This window comes from Lepidochelys kempii, chromosome 6 (assembly GCF_965140265.1).
Source record: "Lepidochelys kempii isolate rLepKem1 chromosome 6, rLepKem1.hap2, whole genome shotgun sequence".
Taxonomy (NCBI): Eukaryota; Metazoa; Chordata; order Testudines; family Cheloniidae; genus Lepidochelys; species Lepidochelys kempii.
Window position 1 is genome coordinate 91,647,814 of NC_133261.1, and position 12,321 is coordinate 91,660,134.

A 12,321-nucleotide genomic window follows, 5' to 3' on the forward strand; every position below is an offset into this window, starting at 1 on the left:
AGAGAGCTCCGCCCCTGAGGCGCGGTGACGTAAAATATGAACCTAGCCCATGCTTCGGCTCTCTCGGTCGCCATGTTGGAGGAGGCGGAAGCTACAAGTGGCGTGAGCATGGCGTGCGCTTGCGCGGTGGGAAGAGCGAAGGCAGGGGCCCGCTGGCGCCTGCGCAGCAGGAAATTAGGGCGGTTGCCTGCCTGTTGGTTGTTGTAGTAACCGGGGAAGCGTCAGGAGGAGGGCGCTGCGGCCGCCGGGGCTGAGTTGCCCGGAGCTCAGCCCCCGTCCCCGGAAGATGAGGCTGTAGGTACGGGGGAAGGCGGGAGGGGCCCGGCGCGATCCCAGGGGCTCCTGGAACTCCCGAGGGTTCCCCGCGGCGGGGGAAGCGGCGGGCGCCGCCCGGTATGATCCCGGGCTCGCTAGCCCCGAGGCAGTTGCGTCTGGCGGGGCTGGCTGGCTGGCTGTGTGGCGCGCTGCGGGGCCAGGTGCCTCCCCGGAGCGCGGCCGGGCCCCCGGGTGGCAGGTGGGGTCGCGCGGCGTGGGGCGGGGCCGCTGCCTTGGGAAGCCCCTTATCTCAGGCAACCTGTGGTGTTCCCTGGCCCCTAGGCGTCACCGCGGTGCGGGCCTCTCGGCGCGTCCCGGACAGACCCTTCTGGCCGGGCTAACGGGGAGAGTCGGAGGCTCCCGCACGGCCAGTGACCAGAGGGAGGTGGGTCGGCACCGGGCCGCGTGGCGGTCCAGTCCTTCCTTCGTAGGCGGTAGAGCCCGAAGAGACCATCAGAGCGTCTCGTCTAAGCTCCTGTATAACCCAGGCCAGAGAACTTCCGCCAGTTACCCGTGTGTGGAGCCCCAGGGCTTGTGTCTGAGGAAAGCCTGTCCCTATAAGGAAAGCCTTTGAGGAAGAAAGTGCTGAAGCAGCCAGACTTTTTCAGGCTGGTCTCTGAGTCAGGCGCAGAGGAAAGTCACTTTCTCCTCTGGGGTGCTGAATCAGCCCAAAGACACTTGGGCAAACTAGCCTAGGACTCCCTGCACTGGAGCTGTTCTTCCCAGGGAAGGTCTCTCAGGGGGATTCTTTGTGATGGTAGAAAGCCCGAAAGGAGCATCACTGTGACTAAAAGATAGCAGTGCTATATCTCAGGTCATTGCAGTGCCCCATCTAGTCAAGTGTCCTGGACTAGGGGCTAGAACCTGATGGTTCAGAGGAAAGTGCAAGAACTTAGTTATGGAAGTTTCTTCTTGCCTCCTGGCAGCAAGTAGGTTGGTTTATGCCCTGTAGCAGTAGGGTTTATGTCTCATGTAGATCTGTGTAGCTGTAGTGCTGAGCTGACTTATGCCTCTAGGCTATTCTGCTCAGTCATATATTCATACTCCTGATGATTATTGCAGGTAGCTGCACTGGCTAGATCTACTGATTCTATATGAAAGGGTCTAGGAGACCACTGTGACTGGGCTGCATGAAAACTCCCATAGGAGATGCCAGTTGGGATGGCTCGGGACCTGGAGGAAACCGGCTCGTCCTCGGAGGAGGAAGAGGTGGAAGAAGGGCCAGAGTAAGTGAAAACATACATAGTGCCTGAACCTTAGCTATGCTTCACCTGGAATGTACTGGGGTCTTTGGAGATATTTACTAATCTAGTGTGACAGCTGCATTCTCTCTTCTCCCATCCGTCAAGTCTGTGTGTTGAGGAGGGAAATAGATGGGGTGAGACTTGGGCTTTTAATCATAAAGAAGGATCAGGGTCACATGGTGTGTTTGGTAGGTGCATAACTCCTTGCTTTGGGAAACCTAAAAGGCCCCTCTTTCCTGTAGAGAGGGAGCCTCTGGAAGGGGAGGAGGCCTTAGCTGTGATTTCTCTCACTCCACTCATTTTCTGGCTTCCTATCTATTGCTACATTCTTTCATGACTCACTGGCATCCCCTTCTCACTTGGGGTGGATTCTCTTTGGTGCAATTAAGGGAAATATGGGTAACCCCTGTTCTGCTGGCTGCATTTGCTTTTGTTTTCGCCTGTGGGAGCACAAGGAATTGCAGAGCAGCCTGCTGTATTATGTAGGGCATTTGAGTGCTCTTGCCCCCCATGTTGTATTTAAGCTTAATAGGAGCTATGTTTCTTCTTCTCATCTTTGCGTTCTTCTCAGCACTAACCCCCAGCTTTGTCTAGCACCTCTTTCCATCTCTGCTGCTCCAGAGTTGTCCATTTCCAAAATGGTGTCCTGCTCCCACATTAGCTGAGTTTGCTTTAACAAGCTAGGTTCCCTTGTTTCTCAAAGACCACTCTCAGCATAGCAGGACTCTGAGGCAAAGGCTTCCCCAAGCTGACCATGCAAAGGGCCTCTACCTATTGCTCCAGACAAAATCGAGCTGGCCGGTTGTCCTCCAACATCCCAGGGAAGGGGTAGCAGGGCCCAGGTTTGTGTCCTTCAGTCAGACCACAGTTTGTCAATGTCTGCACCAAGTGACCAAGGTCATGGTAGGGATGAATGTGAACAGTTGCTTGGAGAATAGTCTGAGCCCTAGTGGCCTCACTGCAAATCCTCAGGGCAGAGCTTAACCTAAAGCCTCTTCCTGCTGTCTTGGCTCTATTTCCACTTATGTAAGGTGCTAGCCTGTGCTCAGACTTGGTGCTGCTGTACACTGGCCCTGGGTGAGCAATTGAATTCACCTAAGGGTGGGTGGGAGGATTCTGGGGCCAGATACGAGGACTCAGCTGTGAATGGTCTGGTTGGATGGGGGAAGGGAGCATAGATGGGGCTTGCCTTTTATTTAGGGAAAATAAATGTTTGTTTAAATTTTCACATTTGGTCTGATACATTGGATGGTCTATGGGGAAAAATGATCTTTCCTATCCCATGTGGGGAGGGAGCCCATGCAGATTACTTCTTTACCTCAGCTTTGAGAAGGTGCCCATACAGGAAGCTTCTTGTGCACCTCTGTCTAGAAATGCAGAAGTGGGGTGGAGGTAGACAGGTACCTCTCTATTCATTTGTACCCAAAGGTACAGGCAAGCATATTGAATGACTTTTTTTAAGAGTTTATCACTGGTGAAAAGTCTCAGCCTGTTTTAATATTGGGTTGGTGGGCAGGTGAGGGAGGGACCACTAAGCCCAGAACTCAACAGATTCAAAGAATGGTAAAAACAGGGATCTAGCTGGGGCACAAGCAGAGAATCCTGTGTAATGCCCACTGCTCTAAAAAGGAGCCCTTGGAGACTGAATCCTTTGTGCCTCACCCACAGTGTGCCTTCCCCTGTCCTGGAGAGAATTCAGATTTTATGATTCTTTCAGTTATTGGCCTTTCTCCTGAGATTGTAAAGGTGAAGGGGGGACATTTGTGCTGGTGGTTTTTTGATGTAGACACCTGTTTGGCAGGAATTGCATTGAAGCCAGGGATTTATTTCATATTGGCTGAACCATCTTCTATTGGTGAGAGACAAGCTTTTGAGCTTACACAGAGCTCTTCCTCAGGTCCGATCTGAAGAAGACATGTAAGTTCAAAAGCTTGTCTTTCATCAACAGAAGTCTCTCCAATAAAGGATATTACATCACCCATCTTGTCCCTCTAATTCAGGGGTCGGCAACCTTTCAGAAGTGGTGTGCCGAGTCTTCATTTATTCACTCCAATTTAAGGTTTCGTGTTCCAGTAATACATTCTAACGTTTTTAGAAGGTATCTTTCTATAAGTCTATAATATATAACTAAACTATTGTTGTATGTAAAGTAAATAAGGTTTTTAAAATGTTTAAGAAGCTTCATTTAAAATTAAATTAAAATGCAGATCTTACCAGTTTAGTGTGATCCTTGCCCTTGCTTTTCCTTGCTGAGTTTTCCAATGTCTGGCATGTATTTGGATATTTTAAGCTGCACACAGGCTTCTGAGTGAACGGTTGTTAACTCGCTCCAAGAGTGACAGAGGACTGATTTCATGTATGAAAATACCTGTTCACAAAGGTATGTGGATCCAAATGCTGAAAGCAATACAAATGCAATTTTCTTCAAACAGTTAAATTTCACTGGCAGGGACGTCCAGCAGGTGAGAATAGAGGCCCCATGATCTCTCTCAGTAGCTTCAAGTGCACTCCACAGATCTCCAAACTTTTATGCCCACAATTCTGAGCTTTAACTGAATGAGCTGCATTTTGAAATCTTCAACACCTATCCACTGAAATACAGACGAATCCAAGTTGCTTTCACTGAACTTTTCAGGTTTAATTAGAAAAGAAAGCATTGGGCCAAATCGCTGGAAATCTTGAAATCAGTCAGAAAATTCGGAGTCCAGTTTTTGCATGTACATTCTAATCTCAATGTCAAACGCAGTGTGCTGTTCCACGTGGCGTGATAGTGATGTAAGTAGCAAATCAGGACTTAAAAATATCCTGGAACAGTTTTTAAGGTGGGGGTGCTGAGCTGTGTTCCCCCTTGCCCCTGTCTGCACCCCTCACACCAGCTGCTGGCTGAGTGCCCGGGGGCTGGCAGCGGGCTGAGCAGGGCTAGCGGACAGAACCCCAGCTGGCAGGGGACCAGCGGCCAGTACTCCAGGCCAGCAGTGGAGCCTCCGGGACCAGTGGCCAGGACCCAGGCAGTGTGAGTGCCACTGAAAATGAGCTTGCGTGCCGCAGGTTGCCTACCCCTGCTCTAATTTCATGGGACAAACGCAGCTACAATGACACTGCATATTGGCTGAATAGATCTTTGGGGTCCACTATCCACCTGGGTGGGATTTGAAGCAAGGATTGGAGGTGGGAGGCTCTATATCCTACCCAATACACTAAGTCGTCATGTACCCTGGAATGAGTTCTATGGTGACCAAGGGTAAGCACTTCCAGGGGCAAGGCTACATTAGGAACTTTCAATATCTCCGAGCACGCAGTCTGATGATGCAGGCCTAGCAAACTAGCTAGTATCTGCTGCAGCCTTGTCAGCTCAGACCCTGGACTGTAGCCTCACCTAATAGAAATGTTGCTTGTTTTGCCTGACCAACATCCCTCTGGCATGTGTCTGAAGAAGCTACCGATAATGCCAAAAATTTTACATCTCTGCATATCTGCCCTTCCGTATGTGTCTTTTTCTCTTCTGAATAATCCATGTAGATCTAAAAGATGTCCTACCCCCTCCCAGGGTGTTTTTCTGTAACTATTCATGTTTGATTTTCCTTGGCAGTGAGTTATAAGGACTCTGAGCTTTATCCACTTAGACAGGATGATAAATTTTGCCTTTTGTGCTTTTATATTTACACAGTAGCTTTCAATAGTTTGTGCTGCATTTCTCTTCAGCTGCTTAAAGTCTTGTCACAGCTCCAGAGGCGCGCCCCCTCTTGGCCACCCACCAGACTGCTGAATCCCTAAATATTTTAATTACTCTCTCTGAACGGAGACCAGCCATTGCCACTGTCTTAGGATCTCTGGGCACTCTTGGGGTGCAGATCTTCTTTCTAGCACTCCTGCCTGAGAGGTGCAGTCAGGTGGTTCCTTGCCCAGCCGCTAGGCTCAGTGCGGACCCCTCAGACTTACTGCCTTCCAGAATTCCAGTTGGGTGGGTGTTCTGAGCCCACAGCTTACCTCTTCAAGGCACATGTAGTACATATAACATGTTAAATGCAGACACTGTGTACAGGATTCTAAAACACAAGTTTTCGTCTTTACTTTCCCACTCCTTGCAGACAAGTTGGGGAATTATGTTCTTCCAGCTCCAGCTAACCTGCTGAGCATATCTGTCTGGTCAGAGTACACTTGTTTAAAGTTAAGTACTCTCCATTGTCCTTAGTCTGGTGTGGACATTCTATAGGTTGTCAGTCCATGCTGGATATGCATAGAGGCGCATTCTGTGATGAAGTAGTTTTACAACTTCAGTATTGTATCAACCAGGATTCATAAGTTGTACAGACACATTCACCAGACTGTCAACTTTAGCTGCAGGCTTTTCTCTTCCTTGTTATGGAACTGGCTACCTCAGTGCAGGTAAAGTAGGCCACTGATCTGCTGATAGAGAAGGTGCTCCATCCTGGTGCTGAGCCTTTGAACACATACAAACTTCAGTGTGTTTGCACTGATAGTCTGGGGCTTTAAGGCAATGTCATGTTGACACTGCATAGTGAGATGTGGCCAGTGCTAGGCAACAACTGGGCACTGTCAGTTTAGCCAATCTTAAAGTTTCTGTTTGGTACAATACAGTTTCTGTTTCCATTCCTGTTTCATAGAATATCAGGGTTGGAAGGGACATCAGGAGGTCATCTAGTCCAACCCCCTGCTCAAAGCAGGACCGATCCCCACCTCAAGGACCAGGCCCACCTCAAGGACTGAACTCACAACCCTGGGTTTAGTAGGCTAATGCTCAAACCACTGAGCTGTTGCCAGGCTTATCTTGTAGTGTTCTGTGTTTAGGTACCTTAACAAAAAATAACTTTTTAAAAAATCTGCAAAACCAAAGAGAGGAAGCAAGACTGAGGTGCAAAAGGGGCTATGCCCAAACTACCTAGCTAAGGGTTGGACTGAACTGGGATCAAATTGAATAGATTGCAACTGTCCTCCCCTTTTAATAGGGGCTACTGATCCCAGTATGCAGTGTGGCCTGGCTGCTTGGCTCAAAATAGATTATTGGATTCTGGCACCTCTAGCCTCCGTAGGCGGCCGAGTGGCCATGGACAACCCTGTGGAATTCTGGGCTGCAATCCTACTGTCTTTGACATAAGTTAAAAAGAAAAGGTGCCGATAGCATCACCTGGTGTGTAGAACAATGTGTGATTCTTGTTGCTTGTTTAATTTCTGAGCCCAGGATGCCAGCACAGTGGCCACATAGCGCACTTGGGAGTACATATCTGAAGCCAGGCAGCAGTGAACTGGTATGCAATCCTTATATTGCAGAATGGCTCCTGCTTTGCTTGGGTCGGTGGGGCTAGGAATGTGGATATGGTGCTTGCTGTATTCCTCTGTTCTTGGGTATAGATCTTGCTTTGTGTAGAGATGTGATTCCTGAGACCTTTAGCAGAGAAGTGTGAGGCTCTTCTCGGAAGTCATGCAAGTTACTTAACCAGTTATATAAATTAAATATAAAAGCCAAAGGCAAAATGAAGGAGGGAAAGTAGAGATTTCAGGAGGGGTTGTCTGGATTGGCCATGTTTTGGGATTGGTGACAGTTCTTTCTTGTTCTTGGTCAAGCCAATGCTGTCTGGAAAAATCCCGCACCTAGAGGCCTGTGTTGTGGAGGGTGACTGTTCTTCCTTGAATGAGACCTGCTTTGTTCTGGATTGGACTGACACAAAAAAGGTGGCTTTGGGTTAGGATTTACTCGTACTTTAAGCATATCACACTTGCAGGCTGGTGTGCAAGCCTGGGACTGTATGACACTGCTGTGGGAGGACTAACCAGGACCCCTTCATAGTGAGTAATCCACTGTGTATGCATGAGGCTCAGCTGCTCTCATGTTGTTAACCATCTCTCTGTTGCAGGGATCACCCATGCGTCATGTGGACTGGTGGCTGCAGGAGGATCCCCATATTGGTGTTTCATGCAGAAGCCATTCTGACCAAGGACAGTTACATCCGCCTGATTGGAGGTGGGTGCAGTGAGCTGTGCCAACTCTAGGCCTGCTGCAGTGTGGAGAAGGACTGGGTAGCCTCCAAGCAGGTGCCTTCCTCCTTTCTGAGGTGGGAAAGGAGCTGTCAGGAGGGGTTGTCTGGATTGGCCATGTTTTGGGATTGGTCACAATTTTTTTTCTTGTTGCTCAAGCCAGTGTTGGGAGCCACCTGTTTGGAAAACATTCTGCAACTAGAGGGCTGAGTTGAGGAGAGTGGCTGTTCTCCCTTGAATGAGACCTGACTTGGTTCTGGACTGGACCTAGTTGCTTCTAAATGGTTCATTGACTTGTGTTTGTATTAGAATCTAGATCGGGGTGGGCAAACTACGACCCATGGGATTGCCACCCCTGTGGTACCAAGGCAGGCTTCCTGCCTGCACTGGCTGCACGTCACTGCTGGAAGTGGCTGGTACCATCTCTTTGCAGCCCCTAAGAGAGCGGGGTTAGCAGGCTTCATGCACAGCCCTTGCCTGCAGGCACTGCCCCCCTGCAGTCCCCATTGGCTGGGAATGGGGAACCATGGCCAATGGGCACTTCAGGGGAGGTACCCGCAGGCAAGGTCAGCGGGTGCAGCCCTCTGTGCACCTCACCCCTTTCAGCCCCACTGCCACCCTGGAGCTGCTCAAGGTAAGCAGCACCAGGCCAGAGCCTGCACCCCTCCTGCATCCCATACCCCAACCCCCTGCCCTGAGCCCCTTGCACACACTGCACCCCTCCTGCACTCCAACCCCTTGCCCTGAGCCCCTTCCTGCACGCTGCACACCTCCTGCGTGCCAACCCCTTGCCCTGAGCCCCTTCCTGCATACTGCACTCCCTCCCTCCTGCACCCCAACCCTACATTCATGCCCTGCATGCAATTTCCCGACCCAGATGTGGCCCTGGGGCCAAAAAGTTTGCCCACCCCGATCTAGATGGTAATTCATGACTCCATAGTCAAGAAGTTAAAAACACACAAACCTGGGCAGTTTTAGTGGGACACATCAGAAATTATGCAAGTGCCCCTTGCTGGCCCAACTGCAGCATTGACCGTAACAAACCCTACTAATTTCTTGGTCCATCTCTGTTATCAGGACTGTTAGCAGAGAAGTAGACGTAAACAAAAGGAAGTCCAATCTCTTGTGATATTGGGGCTGGGAAACCAAAGCATTTTAGCTTCAGCTAGGGAGAGTAAAAAATCACGTAGAAAGGTAGAGCCCTTGTAAATGGTCAAGAATTGCAAGAGTTGATCTCCTTGCATTGGGTGCTGGGAGCATTTCTATTGCCAAGACTCAGGTTGTATGTAAAGAATTAGGAAAAAGCTGAATTCCCCTTGGCTTCTTTCATTAAGATGCAGACACTTTCCCCCTCCTATTGATTGATGCTCTAATTGCTTATGTCGAGCCCAGGCAGGAATGTCTATGGCCCTTTTAGGTAGGATAGATAACCTGTGCGGGGAGAACTTTAGGCCCATGTAATCTGTGTCCGAGATCAGTGCTTGTATGCTGGTAGGTGGGGTTGCTCTTACTCTGAGGGCCTTATAGTGGTGTGGTGTCCTGTCAGTTTCATAGAAACTGGACATAGACAAGACTAGTCCAACCTGGCTTGTTCTCAAGGGTTTTGTCCAGTCCAGGTTTAAATGTTTTGAGTCGTGAGGCACCTACCCCTGCCCTCTGGAGACCAGTTCTTAGCAATATGAACAAGTTCCCTGAGATTCAATCTACTTTTCTGCACTTGGTTTGCTTCCTTATTTCTAGCTTGAACTAACCTATGCAATTCTTCAGCCTCATGCTAATTCTTCTGTACCTTGGTTTGTCAATCCATTATTCCAGCCCCATGACGATTTCTTTTGTTGCTGAACTCCCTTAAATTAATAGTTCCACATAAATTACATTGTTGTCTCCTCTATCCACTAATCTTTTAATTTAGTTCTTTATTTTTGATACTTCCAATGCTGCTTACTGCTCTTGGTTCTGTGATTCACTGTGGATACTGATTTTTTTTCTCTTTCAAACTTTGTACTATTTTACTCACCCCAGTCCTCCTGCTCCTTGCATTTGTACAGACTCAAAATCCAATGCTGCTCCCTTTGCTCATGTCTCATTCATTAGATGACTGTGTAGTGTGGGCATTAGATGACTGCTGTGGTGTGAGCATTCAAGTTCTGGGACCAGTGCCACATCCACAACTGTGCATGTTAATGTGGGGCCTGTGGCATAAACCAAACAGTCTTGGCTGCATGGACTTGTTTTGAGGTGTGCAGAAGATATTAGGATAACACTCTGGAGTGTTGCAAAAGAGCCCATGAAGAGACCTGTAAAGAAATCAGGAGTTTGTTGGGAATCAAATATCTGAAAAGTCTGTGAACAGATGGTATCTCCGGCCATAAGAGACTGGACTGACTAAAGGAAGAAATTTGACCACTGAGGGATTGGTATAATCCACTGCTGCATCACTGTGTGCTGTTCCACTCAGAGTTGCACAGGGATCTTGTGTAACCCTGTGCTTTGCCAAGTGCTATTGCATCTAGAGACTCATCAGGGATATAGTATAACTGCAGGGTGCAAAGTGCTACTCCAAGACCCTACCTAACATCCTGTGTGGATGCCAGCACCAATCCGGAGCCTGGTGGCACTGCTACACCACCATCCAGAACCGGCTGATGAAAGTCATTCAGCCATCCCTAGGGAAGATCACCATCAACTCCGCCATCCGCAGAACGGACAGCCGACTGTGACCTGACATCGTCATGATGATGCAGAAAAGAAGGTGGTCGTCATGGTGGACGTAATGGTGCCATTTGAAAACAAGTGACCCACCTTCCATGAGGCCTGGGCTCGGAAGGTGCTGAAATATACCTCGCTGGCTGACACCTGGAGAGCCCAGGGCTACAAGGTTCAGATTCATGCCCTGGTCATGGGGGGGCTTTGGGCACGTGGGACCCGCACAACGAGCCAGCGCTGAGAGCATGCGGAGTCAGTTGGCGCTATGCCCAGCTCATGAGACAGCTTATGGTCAGTACCATCTCAAGTAATCAAGAATGCCAGTCAGGGAAATAACCCGCTTCCTCCCCTGACGAACAAAGGGACGCACCCCACCCACGTACTTATTCACTCTACCAGTATTGACTTGGACTCTAAATACATTCTGTGAGTGGCGTACCTGAGACCACTTATCCACTGACATTTTAAAAACTCCCGCACCCCAATCTGGGTCTATGATGGTTATGCACTGTGTATGTATCCTGTGAACCTTGTAACCAATACTTGTAATCCCTCATACCTTGAGCCTGACCCCAGATGTACGGTACCTTCCCTCTTAATTTGTGTAAATTTGCTTTTAAACATTAGCTTTAATAAAATTTATAACTGCAGTGTGCAAAGTGCAATGGCACTCTTCTCCCTCTTGAAGCGGTGCAGGGTTCATGTATCTTGCTTTGCTATTATTTGATACTCAGGCTGTTGGTACCTCAGATGCTGTCACTAACTCCATCTCTTGCCTTCACAGAGCGTTATCGCTTGTCCTATAAGATTGTGAAAACAGACAGCCGCCTGGTGCGCAGCATGCTGACTGCCCATGGATTCCACGAGGTGTGTGCATCAGATCTCCAGGATACTGAGAGCCACTGAGTTTGGACACATGCTGCAAAGGTTGAAATTCTGGGCTTCTTTCCAAATTCGGATATAGCACATGATCCTGGGCCTGTGGTGCTTTTAACTTTCAGCCAGTTTATCAGGGAACACTGCACAATTCTGCCATTCTGCAGCGGTGCTCTTTGTTCTCTCATTGTAAGCCCAGTTTTTGAAGCATTCTTAGCTGGAAGAATACAGGTTGGTTTTTTTTTCCTTTTGGAGCCTCACTTCATACCCTAAGATAGCAGGCAGGAGCATGTGTGGTGGTGCCTTATAATGCTTATCATTCTCTAGTATCTACCAGGTTCCATATCAGCACCCTGTGTACAGTCCAGGATATTTCAGCAGGTACCTGTGAGTGTTGAGTTCTTTTGTTTAAGAGACGGATTAAGGTTCAATCTCCCAGGATTGTTGAGGGACTTCAGAACGGTTTAAAAATGGATTGAGAGTGCCCATGAAAATAGCTTTTTCCCAACAGCTGTATCTAGCGTTGGGATGTGACTTAATAGCTCCTAGCAACACTACAACATCTTGGGGTAGGAATATTTCAAACTGTAGTGGGACCAATCCATGAGTGGGTAGATGGGACTCTTAGGCTAGAAAGTTCCCAGGTCCCTCAAAGTAGAGGGCAGAGTGCTTATTACTAGTGGTGGTATTGTCTGTCTCATCTGCTCCTGGGCTTTGTCCCATCCTCAGGTACACCCCAACAGTAGTGATTATAATCTCATGTGGACAGGATCCCACCTGAAGCCCTACCTGCTGCGCACCCTCTCAGATATTCAGAAAGTCAACCACTTCCCCAGGTTAGTGAATTTGTTCAGCAAAGCTCTTGTGTCTGGTGGGGACTGAAGATCAATGTCTCTAAATAACATGTGGGGTGGGTGATACACAGGTCCCAGAGCATCAGGACTGAGCCACACATTGTCTCTCATTCCTCTGGCAATAAGAAGACAGTACTTAGGTTTAGTGCACTTGCCTTTCTAGCCCAGGTATTGGGGGGGTGTCATTTTATTTGGTGTACATTTGAAAGGGGTTGGGTGGGTTGTTTGTCCATGTCACTAAAATGGCAGTTCTGGTCAGTCTCTGCCTTGGGAGGCCCATGACAGGAATAGCATGAGTTGCTGCAGATGAGGATTGAGGGGTATTGGCAAAG

General features: G+C 48.7%; 1 protein-coding gene across 12 annotated transcripts in view; it reads left to right on the forward strand.

Moving 5' to 3' along the window:
- Window positions 1-137: 137 nt before the first annotated feature.
- Window positions 138-12,321, forward strand: part of TTLL5 (tubulin tyrosine ligase like 5) — a 210,249-nt gene continuing 198,065 nt past the window's right edge. For 7 of the 12 annotated variants that reach the window (XR_012159502.1, XR_012159503.1, XM_073349238.1 and 4 more), the window contains exons 1-5: window positions 139-298; window positions 1,378-1,541; window positions 7,433-7,539; window positions 11,044-11,126; window positions 11,865-11,971. Coding sequence is in view for 10 of the 12 variants with exons in the window: in XM_073349238.1 (XP_073205339.1) it covers window positions 1,465-1,541; window positions 7,433-7,539; window positions 11,044-11,126; window positions 11,865-11,971 (374 nt within the window). In the remaining 2 variants the exon portion in view is untranslated. The other 5 variants (XM_073349242.1, XM_073349239.1, XM_073349243.1 and 2 more) reach the window with 4 other exon arrangements.